We start from the raw sequence: 14,873 nt of genomic DNA on the forward strand, positions 1-14,873 counted from the left end.
GGCACCCTTTGATGAAATGCACAGCGTGCCAAATAGATGTTGATGGCCACATCAAGGAGCATTACTTGTCTGAAATTCACGGAATAAATGTGAAGAGACAGATATACGGCATGCCTCCAGCAACAATCGATGAAATACAAGCAGACGACGAAAGCAGAGATGCAGAGAGAAGTGAAATTCAAGAAACAGATGCCAAATATCCACGAAGGATCAATGTGAATGAAAATATAAAGACACATGCAGTAAGATGTATATTTTGTGATGCTGAAGCTGATCATGCTCATTACAAAGGGCATGGGATGACTGATAATCAGATTGAGTGCATAAAAAGCAATACTTGCTATGTGTGCCACGAAGGATTTGTAGGGGATGAGTGTCTAAAGATGCACATTGTATCTGGAAAACACAGGAATACAGTAGCTAGCAGTGGAAGTTTGATATTGGAGGATGGTAGAGTGATAGTTGGAAAAGGTGCACAGAAACTGATACTTGATAAATTGGGTGAAGAAGATGCGAGTAGAAGCAGACTCGTTGTGAAGAATGAAAAGCAGAAAGTAAATGCAATTTCATTGAGGGTTAGTAAAGAAGAACAAAGGATCTCAGCTAACAACAAAAACCAGCTAAAAGTTTCTCTTTCTATGAACCATCAGCAACACTTCAAACCTGATTGGATGCAGTAAATAATTTCTAGATATGGCGTGCAATGTTAACAAAGGACAGCTTTATGATTCAAACGTCAAACGTCATGATTAGTGATCTTTTGTTTCAGGTTGTATAAAAACATTTGGAGGACGACCCATTGAATGCAAACATACACGGTACTTAATGTAGGGAATAAATATTCTGCGTCATTTAAGGCATATGTGGCATGCGAAGGAAGAGTGGTGTCACCGTTCCATGACATCTCATTGTATACGAGTGGGAAAAGAGACGTGGTGAGTGTGGTGAATGAAATACCAAGGTTTGAGAGCGCAAAGTTTGAGATAAGCAAGAAGGAAGCTTTTAATCCTATAATGCAGGATATTAAGAAAGGGCAGCCAAGGTTTGTGAAGAATGTCTTTCCAATGAAAGGATATTTGTGGAACTACGGAGCACTTCCCCAGACATGGGAGGATCCGAATGAGGTTGACAAGGATGCAGGTGCAAAGGGAGACAATGACCCTGTCGATGTTATTGAAATAGGACGTAGGAGAAAGGGAATTGGTGAGGTTTATCAGGCAAAGGTGATTGGAAGCATAGCGATGATTGACGAGGGTGAATGTGATTGGAAGGTTGTTGTTATTGATCTTGAGGACGAGATGGCAAGCAAGATCAATGGAATCGAGGATGTCCGAAGGGAGTTTGGAGGGCTTCTTGAGGAAACAATAAACTGGTTCAGGGACTATAAGGTTCCAGATGGAAAAGAACGCAATAAGTTTGCATTGAATGGTGAGTACATGGATAAGGATGCGACTATTCGAGTGATTGAAAGGGCGCATGAAAGCTGGAGTGCGATGATAAATGGAAAGGAGGAAGTAGGGATATGCAGGCAGAACTCTACATTGAAAAATAAAAGTGAGCCGCCTACAATCATTTCTGAAGAGCTGTCTGATGAGGAGGTACCTGAGTATCTGAATCAGTTTGAATTTATTAAATAAGATGAAAGTGGGATTTGGTATATGTTGTTGCTTAGGATGCATGATAATACAACGTATTATGTAGTGTATTTATCACAGTGTGTTCATTTGTAATTCATTAACATTTATTACAGTGCTAAAAATATACTTCCCAGGTTGGATATGGTAATGTTAATGCTGAGCTGAAAATCCCCAGTTTATGATAAAAGTGAGCGATTTGCAAGATCCATCAATTGCAGATGAGATAGTTTCGAAAATGAAAGTGTCCTGCAGTGTGGAAGCGCGAAGAATGCTTTCTATGTGCATGGTCATGTCTGCGGGGTTTTTTATGTGTTGCATTGATGAGTTTTCAAAAGAGTACGGAGGTGATGAAGAAGCTCTGATCAAAATATTATCTGCACTTGGCATTCAATGCATCAACCATTCCTAGATACTTAGCATACAGTCCTTGAAAGGCAAGGCACATAAAGCATACATTTATATATAAAAATAATGAGCGAAATAATACTAGCTATTTTATTCATTCATGGAGCACTTATCTGTAACAACATCCAATACAAGGAAGAAATCCGCATGATCCAGCATCTGAGGCTATTTTCTTCGTGTCCCAAATATACTTTGCAGCCTCAAGGAACACAAGATCTACATTTTCGCCTGTAAGTGCTGAGCATTCAAAAAACTTCAATGCATTGATCTTTTCGGCCAATGCTCTACCCTCTGCCTCAGTCACCATCGAAGACTTATCGAATGTTGGATCTTCGGTATCTCGCATGTCCTTTTTCAATCCTATCAGAAAGAACTTTGAATTCGGGCAGTAGTTCCGTATCTCCATCAGCCACTTTCTTGATATATTTGAGATTTTCTTGTTGTCTTCTATTGTGTAGCATAGCAGCACAATGTCTGTTTCTCTGTATGAAAGAGGCCGTATTGTGTCATAGTCCTCCTGTCCTGCGGTGTCCCATACAGCCAACGAGACTTGCTTATCTTTTTCAACCTCAATGTCTTTTATAAAATTATCCACTACTGTGGGAATGTAAACCTTCGGGAACTGATTCCTCCTAAACACTTCCAGCAAGCATGTCTTTCCACATGCACCATCTCCCACTACAACGACTTTGCCTGCCTTCTGTTTATTGCCGTCCACAATCATCTGGATGTTGCACTGAAATTCATTTATAAGCAGATTAAGGAGATCCAATTTGACAAATCTTCTTCATACAACCGCATACAAAATCACTGGTTAGATTTGATATTCACTGATTGGTGTACTTTAATTTACATTATTTGCTTTTCATGTCTATATCATTCAAGATGCAATTATGCAATTGAATACATCAGAGTCATTTGAATGTGCTATCTCGATCTTTTCTTAGACACGCCTATGGATGCCAGCATTTCACGCTTTGCAATTACTTTTTCTTTACGCTTCTCTATCATTCTGATTGCATGTTTGAATGGCAAACGATGTTTCTTGACACATCCTCCCAAGAGCCCGACTTTCTTTTTCTTCAAGTTTATCTGCTCTCTTGGCGGCTTGCTGCTTTCAACATATTTTCTTATATCATTCATGCATTTTTTGAGTTCCTCGGCTATTTTCCTTGGCATATGTTGGGGTTGCAGATGTGTATACCAGGTGAAATTCGATTGATAGCACAACAGCATCTGATGAACGAGCAATGACATGGTTTAATCATGGAAATATGAACCCCTGAAATGGACATAACTATTCCAGGTATTGATGTTGTGCGAGCCGAGTTGAAGAAGATAATGAGTGGAGTACAGAGGTACACCATACTGAGCCTTTCAGAAGAAAAGCCCACTTCTCTGTCGATTGTAAAGAGCGGAGGATGTGCAGAGGCGGTGGGTGGCAACAAGAGGTACACAGTAGAGGAGCTGCGGAGGATATTTGAGGAGTTTTCGTCTAATGTTCAAGATAATGTGCCGTGCTTTGCAATATACGACTTTGTTTATTTTGATGACGACAGGATTCAGAAGAAGACGCTGTGCTTGGTGTCGTACATACCTGAAAACCTTGCTCCTCAGAAGAATGTGCCGTATTCTACGAATGCACTGAACTTGAAGGATGTGCTTAATATTTCCATGCACATCTCAATCAAGAGGAAGATAGACCTTGAGTTTGATAACTTTGTAGAAAAATGTACTGCTTTGCGGATGAAATAATAAACGACTTATTTGTTTTGAGAAGATTATGTGCAAGGTCTTGTAAAATATTTGTATTTTGTATGGGACAGGGCTAATGGATCAGGGAGTGATGAGTAAGAAAGGAGTGAAGAGTTTGAGAAGATCCACAAGAAATAAGACGCAGATGATAATTATGGATACACCACATGATGAATCTATAAACAAAGTATTAGATGTGCCTATAATGCAAGTAAGTGAAGAAAATAAAGCGGAAGCGAGTGTAGGCATTACAAATGGCCAAGATGTGCCTAACAAAGAAAAAAGAATGTTTTCATTTAATTCATTGGTTCAAGTGTTTAGTGGTATGGAAAGATGCATTGATAGTGAAAGAGCTGGAAGTGCAAAGAAACATGAAGAAGTGAAGAAGATGCTAGGCATGTTGAGTGATGGCTGTGTCAAGCATCTATTGCGTGTGTTTGAGAACAGTAAGTGCGATGACAAAGTGAATGATCGCAAGTTCTTGTGAAAAAGAAGTAGGCTTAATTATTAAGCATGTTATTCATGTGATGCATTTCATTTGTTATCTACTTCATATTAAATCAATAATATCAGGTGATTGATGAAATATTATTATGAAAAAATGCGAGAGCCTTTTCTAATGGATGAGCACAAGATAGAAATCAAAGAGCATTATAACAGCATAAAGGATAAAGGACTTGGAGGAAGAAGCCAGAGTAAAGCAATAAACATAAGAAACACAAACAACTTTATCAAAGCATGCTTGATAAGGATGTATGTTAAGAGAGGAGACTCGGTGTTGGATCTTGGATGTGGAAAGGGAGGAGACCTGTTGAAATACGAAAAGGCTGGGATTGGAGTGTATCATGGAATTGACATTGCTGACGTGTCAATAAACGATGCAAAGCTTAGATTTGATAGTAGGAAGAAAAGTTTTAAAGCGTCGTTTAGTGTTAGTGATGTGTATGGCCAACACATGGATCTTGGGATGCAGTTTGATCTTGTTTCCTCACAGTTTAGCTTTCACTATGCATTTTCAGACAGTTTGCTGCTTGATGTTGCACTGCAGAATGTAGAAAGACATTTGAAGCCTGGGGGATTTTTTATTGCAACTGTGCCATCAAAAGACGTGATTCTGCAGAGACATCAACAGGGTAGATTACATAATGAATTCTACAAGATTGAGCTGGATACGGACATAAAGATGTCACTAGAAACGGCCAAGGAGTATCGCTTCACATTAATAGACTCTGTGAATAATTGCATTGAATACTTTGTAGACTTTGATAGGATGGTCGAAGGCTTTCAGAAGCTTAAGATAGACCTGATTAGTAGAAAAGGCTTTATTGATTTCTATGAAGCAGAGTGTGATAAAAACCTTGAGCTTTTGAAGAGAATGAATTTGTGTAAGCTCAAGAGCGATGAAGCAGAAGTTGTTGGAATTTATGAAGTCATTGTTTTCAGAAAGCAAATGGCTTAAATATCAAGTAAAAATCCGAATTGGTATCTAATCTCGTCTATTCTTTCTCTAACATCATTTGATAGCATTTGCTGATGTTCTGCTTTGAATATTTTGGACAAGTAGTATGCCACAACAGGAATTGACTCAACCAATGGTTTTATCTGCTTTATAATGCGTTCGTATTCCAATGGAATCTCTTCAATTACCCTGGTGACTTCCATAAGTATCAATATATCATTATCTTGTTTGGCGATCATGGCTTCAATCCTTTTCACCACCTTGCTGCTGTGATCATTTATGTATCCACCGATCATTGCATTCAGGTTTTTTATATCCTTGGATCCTGGCTTTCCAATCAATGGCGCCATAGAATGAATAATTTTAATTGCATGTTCTATGTCAGAAAAATCTTCAAGCTTCATCTTTTCATAGTAACTTCCTAACAATTTTAACGTTCTTTCTCGGATGTAACTTTGCTCTTCCTTAGATGCAATCTCAATGAGTATCATATAGGTTTCCTTCAAATCTTCTAATGCATGTTCAAGCGATGTTAGATCAGATATTGATATAGTGCATCTTTCAAGCTCGTTATCTATAAAACCCATCTTTACTCTCTTAAGATGCGAAAAATACACACTTTGTGAACCAGGATGTAACTTTGCAACCTTTATGTTGTCTATCAACCTTTTTATGCATATCTTAGTGAATAATAGTAGTTTTTCATGCATTATACATCCCATGCAGTAGAAGTAATGGTTGGTCCCCTGTATCTGGATCTCTTCGTCAACTTTGTTCATAAGACTCAGGTATTGTTTTGTGATTTCATCCGCACACAGTGTGTCATCTAATGCAAACATCTCCAGTGCATTGATGCTGTTTTCTTTGAAGTTGACCAGAAGAGTATTCATTATTTTATGCTCTGTCTCATTCTTGCATATCCTGAAATACAATCGAAAGTAATATGAAGCCTCTTGGAATGTACACCTTGGCCGCTGTATACGCCTATAAATGTTCTCCAAAAATTCGCATCTTTCGTCGTGAATCGATCCCCAGATTATCTGCACATACTCAGATCCCTTCAAGTGCTCGTAGATTCCTCTTGCGTTTTCATACACATCAACAAATCTTTCTGGATTATTAAGGTTCTTTTGAAGTGTAGCCTTGATACTGAACAGATCTGAATACTTATTCATATAATACTCTTTTCTATGCCGATTGATTTCACTTTTGCTATCCTCCAAAACATTAGATGTTATCTGGTTGAATTTATTCCTTACAACCTTAATGTTGTTTTCAAGCTCTGTTGTGAATTCCTTGTCGTATCTTTTTTGCTTGATGTTTGTCCATACATCCTCGAGTACGGACCTGCACTGAACAAACTTTCCAAAGTGCTGCTTTACCAGTTGCTTGTTCCTGGCTCTGGTTTTATTTATTGAGCCGATAAGGAATACCAGTGAGTCGTTGAGGTCGTACTCTGTTGATTCGGCATATGTTTTGTTTATTACATTTACTGCATTGAAGGCTTGGCCTGTCCCTGGCTCTTGGATGCTGCCCATGTCTACAAACAGCAGTGGATAAAAAATTTATTATGCGCGATTAGAAAAAAACAAAGAGCGCCCCCTTAATGAAAGGACTGTTTTCAGCTAACAACCTAATAAAGAGTAGGAAGACGAAGAGACTCGCAGACACTGCATACAGGAAGCGCGCACTTGGTACAAAATACAAACATAGTGTACTTGGCAGGGCACCACAGGCAAAGGCAATTGTTCTTGAGAAGCTTGGAGTGGAAGCCAAACAACCGAACTCTGCTATTAGAAAAGCAGTTAGATGCCAGCTGATTGCGACAGGAAAGAAAATAACTGCATTCGTTCCATATGACGGATCCATCACATACATCGAGAGCAACGACGAGGTGACTGTTGAGGGATTTGGTAAGAAGGGAAAGAGTGTGGGAGACATCCCAGGTATTCGGTTCAGGGTATGCAAGGTACAGAATGTGTCTCTGCATGCATTATTTACAGGAAAGAAGGAAAAACCATCGAAGTAATTAAATATTTCCAGTATGTAATCTATAATAACCTTCATGCTAATTACAACATTATTTAGCTTGGTGTGATTTTTTCATAGCATGACTCCACTTCTGAAAAGCAAATAACAAAGATGTAGCAGTATATATTATAAGTTAATCAACAATCCAATCTCTTTAATGTTTGTGAATTTTGCAGATCATTTACTTCTTCTGCCTCTGATGCTCTTCAAGAGAAAGTCGGATGGCTTCTGCAAGCTCCGGATCATCTTCATCAGAAATGCCACCTCCACATATAAAAGAAAGTGCCTGAGTTGATAAATCTTCATTAGGTTCAATATCTATACAAGAAAAGCTTGTTAGCCCTATCTTTTTGAACGACTCAGACATTCCCAATGCCTCTCCAAAAAACACCATTTTGATGTTGATCCCAAGTGTCAGTATCTCGTAAATCCTTGCAAATAGCTCATCTGTAGGCACATCCTTCATCTTTGTTCCAAGAAGAACCACTAATGTGCATCCAGGTGCATCTCTCTGGTTGAATATGTGGATACATTGCGACAGACAGTTCATAATGTCTGTCTTGCTATTGAGCATAATCTTATTCAAGAAGGTCTTTATATATGATCTCTGTTTAGTTGGTGTCACAATATCATTTGCTTGGACTTGTACTAGAGGGACAATTCCTATTGTATTCTCTTGGTTATCTTCAAACTTTCTTGATATCAATGACTCTACAACCTCCTGCTGTGCTACGAACCTGCTTGGAAGGTAATCTTGATTCTGAGAAAACATTCCATTATCAAAGATCACAACAATAGTTTCAGGCATACAAAGGGGTGTTCTAAGCTAAAATATTGTACAAGTTCAAAATGTATAATTCATGCTTTATTCATATAAAGTATATGTTTTATTCGCATTGATTCATCCACTTTATTCACATTGCCTCATTCACTTACTTCACTCAAATATACTTCATCCAATTTATTTGCATTGATTCACACTCACATCCTTACTTTTTCTCACTCACTCCCATACACAATAAGAAACAAAAACAGAATAAATTCATTCTAATAATATAGCTTAACCAGGTCAGCAGGAACTCAGTTAATTCACAGCCTCAATGAGCTATTGCTCCTACATCAGCAAAACCATTTCGCACAATAGACTCTTTATAGCTCCGATTTATGCACAGAATCGATCGGATCCACACAATACACAGTCCTGCTATAAACACCGAGGATATTAGTGCCATGCTTCGTATCTCTCTTACATCAAATATCATGGTTACAATCGTACAGTACAACGATCCTATTGTCTTGCCAACATTTATTCCCAGGCCATCATGTATTCCTCTAAACATCTGCCTGTGCATAGGATCTATCCTGATGGAAACCGCCTCCTTCGATATGTCAAAGAAGCAGTACTTCGATATTCTAATCAATGACACAACAACCATCCCAATGTAATTTTCAAGCACAAACCTTGCAATTTCCTCCTTCCTCAGGTTTACAAAAACAATCGGAAAAAAAACTAGAAGCGATATAACTACCATGGCAGGCGCAACAATTGCTACAGGCAGCCATCCCTTTTTGTCTATGAATTGGCCTGCTGGCTTGAAAAAAATTACAAGCAGAAAAATCGATGTTATTATCTGTGCAAGGGCATTCAGTCTGTTAACATAGGAAGGAATCGTGGTGGATGCTTGCGCAGCACCCAGTGTTATTCCTCCCCGATATGTTGCCTCAACAACACCAGAACATACAGATGACATTATCACAATGGTTGTCATGGCTGCAAGAAGCTTTGACTTTTGCATTAGTTTCAATGACATCGAAAGCGTCATCTTTTGATCTATATGCGCCACATCCTTCATACTACTCTGCTGCTTTGTAAGGAACCTGTCTGTAAAAAAACTCATTCCCGTTGTAACCAATCCAAGAATCGAAGCTACTACAAACACCCTTGAAAACATAGTTTCCTTGTCATCAAAGCACAGCCCATCTCTGTGCTTATTTAAATTCCTTATCAAAAGACCTGAAGAGAGCATGGCCACTCCAGAAATCAGCGAAAGCATTGGAAAAAACCTTTTTAACTGTGATTCTGTGCATTGATGCGTTAATCGCGAAAAAAACATAAACGACACAATCAGAGATCCCCAGAGCTCAGAAATAAGGTACAACACACTAGAGATCCATTCGTTGAATACTAAAAATGTAGGAAAAAGAAAATCTAGTCGTCTTGAATTCATCTTACCCTCAGAGAATATGTCTCTTGACCAGAAGAAGTCTATTTGAAGAGCTTTGCTATTTGGCCAGATAACAGTTCCAAAAAGCAGCAGAAATGCAGAAGAGCACAGAAGGATGATCTCAAACATTCTTGAAGGGCCTAGAGTTTTTAGTTTCCTTTGAACAACATCAATGAAGAAGAAAGACACCGGTACAACCAATACAGACTTTATGAACAATATTGAGCTTGGAATCTGCGTCTTCATCACAACCATATCTCCAAGGATGTGTAGAAATACGTCAATATATGAAAGTAATGCAAAAAGCAGTCCAAACATAATGCAAACAACTAAATCTTGGCTGGGCCTTCTAAGTCCCGGCTGTACATTTTGTTGTTTGTACTGAGTCTTTCTTTCGATGTATTCATCTTCTAGCAATCCTGTAAGGTCGCTAGTATTCTCAGACATTCTGGGGCTACTATGGTGCATGAATTTATGCTCCTCTATCATTATGTCAGTATATTAAATTCAAGCATTGTGCTTTTATGCACAGATAATACTTTGTATAATGGCTGTGTGCCATAGTGCATTGCTCTTCATAAAGTCTGTTTGATGTAATCCTGGGAGATGACGAGGGATGAGAACAAACTTATATTTGAAGGTGCTGGTGATTTGAATAACGAAAGGATTATTGAAGTTGAAAGAATGATAAAGCGCAAAATAAGACAGTACTCTTTGAATCTACAGGTAGAAAACGTGTTTGAGAGATACTCCGACAAGTATTTTGTAAGTCTCCTTACTGAGGACATGCTGAAGAGTTCTGTGAGTCTTGAACTAATGCCTTCAGAGATATCGAAAGTGTTTGGGGCGAAAAGAGAAAGAAAAGTGGAAGATATCGGTAGTGTTGAAAGCTCTTCGTCAGAAGAAGCTATAGATGATGAATCAGAATCAAAAAGCGAGGAAAGCGACAATGACTATGTACAGAATTTTTATGATGAGGAAGAGCTTGTGTCAGACAAGGAGGAAGAGGGATATATTTTCTAACAGCACAAATATGAGCAGGCGTCTTTGATGAGAAGAACTTTTGGATAAAATTTATTTCTAGATGCATGTTGGCCTTATTGAGTGATGAGGATTGATGAGTTAAAGATTGATGACTTGTTAGTTAATGCATGCAAAGAAAACGGGATTGTTGAAGCGACAAAGATACAGGAGCAGGTGATACCGGTGGCGATGGGAGGAAGAGACGTTGTGGCTATATCGCAGACAGGGAGTGGAAAGACTCTTGCATTTATTCTGCCGATTGTTTCATGCTTACTGTCCAGAGATCGTTCGTTTTACTGCTTAATAATTGCGCCAACAAGGGAATTGTCTTCACAGATAGTTGAGTGTCTTGGAATGTTCAAGTCCACTGGCTTGAGAACGTGTCTTTTGGTTGGAGGAGTGAGCTTTGGGGTACAGACAAGTATGCTTGCAAAGCATCCACACATTGTTGTTGGAACGCCTGGAAGAATAGCAGAGCATATTCTGAAGACCAAGTCATTTAAGATAGACAGAGTGCGGAAGGTTGTGCTTGATGAGGCGGATAGGTTTTTTGAGCAAGATTTTGGCAGTGATTTGGACACGATTTTTGGAAGTCTCCGAAGTAAACGACAGACACTTCTGTTTACTGCAACAATGCCTGATAAAGTGTGTGAGCTATCGAAGTCGATTTTAGTGAATCCAAAAACCATTAAGGTTGTGGAAGGATATGAGACTGTTGAGACGCTGAAGGAGTATTATGTGTTTGTGCCAATGAATTGGAAAAATTCGAGTCTTGTTGAGATGCTTGGAATGCATCCTGGGGAGGCAGCAATTGTATTCGTTTCAATGTGTGTGTCTGCGCAGATTGTATGCTTGGCATTGAATAGACTTGGGATTCATTCAGAAGCATTGCATGGAGGGCTTGAGCAAGAGAAGCGGGATATGGTTGTAAACAAGTTCAAGAGGAATGAGTTTGATGTTCTTGTATGCACTGATGTGGGAAGCCGAGGACTGGATATATGCCATGTAGGTCTTGTAATAAACTTTGATGTTCCAAAGAATGGGAAGGACTATATACACCGAGTAGGACGAACAGCAAGAGCTGGTAAGTGTGGAACAGCAGTTACTTTTGTGACTCAGTATGATGTTGAACAAATACAGAGGATAGAGTTCGCATTGGGAAAGAAGCTTGAAGGGCTTGAAGTATCTAGGTGCTCTGATTCTGATAATAGGATGGTTGAGGAGGCAGTGGAAGCAGCGAAGGACGACCTGAAACAAATAACAAAGTCAAAAAACAGATACAGGAAGAAAGCATAAATAGGGCGCCTAATAAAAGTGCTATTGAGTTAATAAATATTATTGGATTATGCCTAGTGAGTGTGAGTTTATTGAGATTTGAATGATGTATAGATGTGTAAATGTGCTATTTATGATAAAATTGGTTTTTCCTGTATGTTACAACTTAAAACAGAGTTTCTGAATTTGTGTCATGAATTGATGTTTGTATTAGATTGGCTGCAATAGAAAGTATTTTAAGTGATTGGAAACACAATAGAATGGCTTCTGCAGAAAAAGACAATGAAGCGGAGAAGGAAGAGAATGCAGAAGTGAGCCCTGATGATAAAGAAAACAAGACGGATGAAAATAATAAACAGGAGAATGTAGAGGAAACGGGCCGTGATGATAAGAAGGAAGAAATGATCAATGATATCATAGCAAGTAGTTCGATCGATATACCAACGGATGAGAACCAGATGGCATTTACAAAGGAAAAGATTATTCAAGAGGAGCAATTTTCACTGATGAACATGGACAAATACTTGCATCAAAAGTACAGCACGGTTGCTGAGATTATCCGGTTAATTCTAGAAATACTGATAGTTACGATACTGCTTATGGGATTTCCTGTTGGATTTACACTGATAATGAATGGATGGGATGTAATGCCAGTTATGCTTGAGGTTGTGAAAGCTGAGGGCGAAGGGAAGGTGTATATGTTCATGAGGGTTAATTTCCTTGCACTGGTGTGCTATGTGATATTTGTGTGTGTTTCGTCAGTTGCAAATAATATCATATATATAATGGTTGACTTTCTGAAGTTCATTAATGTTGAACCTAGCGAGACCGTTATAGAAGGGGTACAGATAATCAACTCTACGTCCTGGTGTTGGAAGCAGTCTTTTATTGCGCTCTTTGTGTTTTTGGCGATGTCGTACTTTTCTCCGACATACAAGTTCAAGGAAAGCGACGTGACCTACTGGTACATCTTTATTACATCGATGCTTATGTACTCGATCTTCATGACGATAATTCTAGTTGAGAAGGCAATAATGTGTTTTTTTATTTCAGAGATCCGAATGAAAGAGTATAGAAATAGAATATGGGAGATAAACTACAAAACTTTTGTTTTTAAGAAGCTTGCAGCAATATCTGAGGCTGATCCTGCTGATAGAAAGGAGATAGCTGATGAGATGCAGCCTGACATTGACCAGGGGTTCTATCTTAAGTACAATGACCTAAAGTTGAATTCAGTAGAGGCAGCAGAGACAGTTGCGAAGTCTATATTTGGGTTTTTAGAGATTCACGAGCTTCCATATGAAAAACTAAAGACATTTTTTGAGGGAAACTTCGATGAGGTTTATCTGTACCTATCTGATAGGCAAGAGATTCTTGAGTTGGATAATCCACCGATTATATTTGAGGATCTTAAAACCAGAGCAGAGGCGCTTTATTATGAAAGAGTAAACATCTCGAAGACTCTGCAATCGAAGGACAATGTGATCAACAAGCTTGACATAATACTTGTATTTATAGCAGGATATATTGGTGCGATTACTGTGATGATGATTTTAGGGATAGATTATACAGAACTGCTTGCAGCAATAGTGCCTTCGCTAATGGCGTTTAGTTGGATATTTTCGGACTCAATCAAGGATTTATACAACTGCTTTGTGTTTCTGCTTGTGAGCCATCCGTATGACTATGGAGATTGGGTGGTGATTGATGGACAAGAGCTTTATGTGTCATCTGTTGATCTGATGTCATCGGCGTTTGTTGCAGTGAATGGAAGATTGGTTTACATACCCACAACAATTTTATTCGATGCAAAGATACATAACATAAGAAGATCAGGCAAGCAGTTTGATGAAGTTGCAATACTTGTCGAGAAGACTACGCCGCTTGAGAAAGCACAGAGTCTGAGAGACAGTGTTGGGAAGCTGCTTTTAGAAAACAGTAAGTCGTTCTCTGGAGAAATATACATCAAGAGGATTGAGGTTATTATGGAGAATGTGAAGATTACTTTTGCAATACAACACCAGTCGAACTTCCAAGACATTAAGAAGACGCAGGAGAGGCGTGACGAGTTGATGAACATGTTTGAAAAGGAGATGAATGAACAAGGAATCAAGCATTTCAATTCGTATATATTTACCTAGTATAGCAGTATATAGCACAGTATGCCTAGATTAGAAAGTAATAGATGTATAGAGTACAGTTTAATGAATAAATGTAAATAACAAATGAATATGTGTAGTTTAATGAATATGTGTAGTTTAATGAATATGTGTAGTTTAATGAATAAATGTAAATAACAAATGAATATGGAGCTCCATCCCAGAATTGGACGCCTAGAAATTAGGCGCCATGGTCCAGTGGTAAGATACGTGCTTCGGGTGCATGAGACTCGAGTTCGATTCTCGATGGTGCCCAGTGTTTTGTTGGCAACGCCATTGTTGTTTTCTAACAATTCTGATGCAGATTTGTTGCATTGTTTTGATCATTTTGTATGGATCTTGATTTATGAAAGAAAATACCCACATTGCAGATGGACTTTGGATGCCATTTGATTCCATGTGATCATGTGATTGTCAGAACACGGCACTCCTATGTATTTACCAACATACGGCCTTTCCTTCCAATGCATATACTTGTTTCTCCAATATCAAAGAAAGAGAGGCTGTATGACCTGAGCAGTGAGGAGACTTCGGACTTGTTCAACACTGCCCGGATTGCAATGAAGGCGCTGAGATCAATGTGTGATGGGTTTACATTGAGTGTGCAGGATGGTCCATGTGCAGGACAATCTGTGCATCATGTGCATGTTCATATTGTCCCAAGAATCGCAAATGATCTTGAGAGGAACGACGATATTTATGCGAAAGGTGCGCTTGACTCAGCAAGCAGACCTTCAAGAAGCTATGAAGACATGGAAAAGCAGACCAAGGAGTTTAGACAAATATTCAGGCGTTTTTTCGAGTCTGAAAACATTTACTATGAAATGGACTTTGAATAGAGAATATCGCATTGTTTATAAATACTATTTTACCGTTGATGCTTTTGATGAATAATTTTTTATCT

At 38.7% G+C, this 14,873-nt stretch overlaps 15 protein-coding genes and 1 non-coding gene across 16 annotated transcripts; 11 read left to right on the top strand and 5 right to left on the bottom strand.

Moving 5' to 3' along the window:
• Positions 1 to 11: 11 nt before the first annotated feature.
• Positions 12 to 680, top strand: M896_050260 (uncharacterized protein; the record flags this gene model as incomplete). Its single annotated transcript, XM_014708176.1, has 1 exon — positions 12 to 680. The coding sequence occupies one exon, from the start codon at positions 12 to 14 to the stop codon at positions 678 to 680; it is 669 nt and encodes a 222-aa protein (XP_014563662.1).
• Positions 681 to 803: 123 nt separating this feature from the next.
• On the top strand, positions 804 to 1,637 carry M896_050270 (inorganic pyrophosphatase; the record flags this gene model as incomplete). The annotated part of the gene is made up of 1 exon (XM_014708177.1): positions 804 to 1,637. The coding sequence occupies one exon, from the start codon at positions 804 to 806 to the stop codon at positions 1,635 to 1,637; it is 834 nt and encodes a 277-aa protein (XP_014563663.1).
• Positions 1,638 to 2,151: 514 nt separating this feature from the next.
• M896_050280 (Rho GTPase) lies at positions 2,152 to 2,766 on the bottom strand (the record flags this gene model as incomplete). The annotated part of the gene is made up of 1 exon (XM_014708178.1): positions 2,152 to 2,766. One exon carries the CDS (start codon positions 2,764 to 2,766, stop codon positions 2,152 to 2,154), a length of 615 nt encoding a protein of 204 aa, XP_014563664.1.
• Positions 2,767 to 2,969: 203 nt separating this feature from the next.
• Positions 2,970 to 3,221, bottom strand: M896_050290 (uncharacterized protein; the record flags this gene model as incomplete). The annotated part of the gene is made up of 1 exon (XM_014708179.1): positions 2,970 to 3,221. One exon carries the CDS (start codon positions 3,219 to 3,221, stop codon positions 2,970 to 2,972), a length of 252 nt encoding a protein of 83 aa, XP_014563665.1.
• A 108-nt stretch (positions 3,222 to 3,329) lies between these two features.
• Positions 3,330 to 3,797, top strand: M896_050300 (putative actin depolymerization factor; the record flags this gene model as incomplete). Its single annotated transcript, XM_014708180.1, has 1 exon — positions 3,330 to 3,797. One exon carries the CDS (start codon positions 3,330 to 3,332, stop codon positions 3,795 to 3,797), a length of 468 nt encoding a protein of 155 aa, XP_014563666.1.
• A 76-nt stretch (positions 3,798 to 3,873) lies between these two features.
• M896_050310 (uncharacterized protein) lies at positions 3,874 to 4,284 on the top strand (the record flags this gene model as incomplete). Its single annotated transcript, XM_014708181.1, has 1 exon — positions 3,874 to 4,284. One exon carries the CDS (start codon positions 3,874 to 3,876, stop codon positions 4,282 to 4,284), a length of 411 nt encoding a protein of 136 aa, XP_014563667.1.
• A 132-nt stretch (positions 4,285 to 4,416) lies between these two features.
• M896_050320 (mRNA capping enzyme) lies at positions 4,417 to 5,256 on the top strand (the record flags this gene model as incomplete). The annotated part of the gene is made up of 1 exon (XM_014708182.1): positions 4,417 to 5,256. The coding sequence occupies one exon, from the start codon at positions 4,417 to 4,419 to the stop codon at positions 5,254 to 5,256; it is 840 nt and encodes a 279-aa protein (XP_014563668.1).
• M896_050330 (uncharacterized protein) lies at positions 5,253 to 6,794 on the bottom strand (the record flags this gene model as incomplete). Its single annotated transcript, XM_014708183.1, has 1 exon — positions 5,253 to 6,794. One exon carries the CDS (start codon positions 6,792 to 6,794, stop codon positions 5,253 to 5,255), a length of 1,542 nt encoding a protein of 513 aa, XP_014563669.1.
• A 68-nt stretch (positions 6,795 to 6,862) lies between these two features.
• M896_050340 (ribosomal protein S23) lies at positions 6,863 to 7,285 on the top strand (the record flags this gene model as incomplete). Its single annotated transcript, XM_014708184.1, has 1 exon — positions 6,863 to 7,285. The coding sequence occupies one exon, from the start codon at positions 6,863 to 6,865 to the stop codon at positions 7,283 to 7,285; it is 423 nt and encodes a 140-aa protein (XP_014563670.1).
• Positions 7,286 to 7,468: 183 nt separating this feature from the next.
• Positions 7,469 to 8,095, bottom strand: M896_050350 (regulatory complex subunit of 26S proteasome; the record flags this gene model as incomplete). Its single annotated transcript, XM_014708185.1, has 1 exon — positions 7,469 to 8,095. The coding sequence occupies one exon, from the start codon at positions 8,093 to 8,095 to the stop codon at positions 7,469 to 7,471; it is 627 nt and encodes a 208-aa protein (XP_014563671.1).
• Positions 8,096 to 8,384: 289 nt separating this feature from the next.
• M896_050360 (ATP/ADP translocase) lies at positions 8,385 to 9,959 on the bottom strand (the record flags this gene model as incomplete). The annotated part of the gene is made up of 1 exon (XM_014708186.1): positions 8,385 to 9,959. One exon carries the CDS (start codon positions 9,957 to 9,959, stop codon positions 8,385 to 8,387), a length of 1,575 nt encoding a protein of 524 aa, XP_014563672.1.
• A 159-nt stretch (positions 9,960 to 10,118) lies between these two features.
• On the top strand, positions 10,119 to 10,535 carry M896_050370 (uncharacterized protein; the record flags this gene model as incomplete). The annotated part of the gene is made up of 1 exon (XM_014708187.1): positions 10,119 to 10,535. The coding sequence occupies one exon, from the start codon at positions 10,119 to 10,121 to the stop codon at positions 10,533 to 10,535; it is 417 nt and encodes a 138-aa protein (XP_014563673.1).
• Positions 10,536 to 10,619: 84 nt separating this feature from the next.
• M896_050380 (ATP-dependent rRNA helicase) lies at positions 10,620 to 11,831 on the top strand (the record flags this gene model as incomplete). The annotated part of the gene is made up of 1 exon (XM_014708188.1): positions 10,620 to 11,831. One exon carries the CDS (start codon positions 10,620 to 10,622, stop codon positions 11,829 to 11,831), a length of 1,212 nt encoding a protein of 403 aa, XP_014563674.1.
• Positions 11,832 to 12,070: 239 nt separating this feature from the next.
• On the top strand, positions 12,071 to 13,951 carry M896_050390 (uncharacterized protein; the record flags this gene model as incomplete). The annotated part of the gene is made up of 1 exon (XM_014708189.1): positions 12,071 to 13,951. The coding sequence occupies one exon, from the start codon at positions 12,071 to 12,073 to the stop codon at positions 13,949 to 13,951; it is 1,881 nt and encodes a 626-aa protein (XP_014563675.1).
• A 202-nt stretch (positions 13,952 to 14,153) lies between these two features.
• M896_050400 lies at positions 14,154 to 14,224 on the top strand. The gene has a single exon. It is a non-coding gene; the product is annotated as a tRNA-Pro (tRNA).
• Positions 14,225 to 14,340: 116 nt separating this feature from the next.
• Positions 14,341 to 14,808, top strand: M896_050410 (fragile histidine family hydrolase; the record flags this gene model as incomplete). Its single annotated transcript, XM_014708190.1, has 1 exon — positions 14,341 to 14,808. The coding sequence occupies one exon, from the start codon at positions 14,341 to 14,343 to the stop codon at positions 14,806 to 14,808; it is 468 nt and encodes a 155-aa protein (XP_014563676.1).
• Between the last annotated feature and the right edge of the window lie 65 nt (positions 14,809 to 14,873).

This window comes from Ordospora colligata, assembly GCF_000803265.1.
Source record: "Ordospora colligata OC4 chromosome Unknown contig_05, whole genome shotgun sequence".
Classification (NCBI taxonomy): Eukaryota; Fungi; Microsporidia; family Ordosporidae; genus Ordospora; species Ordospora colligata.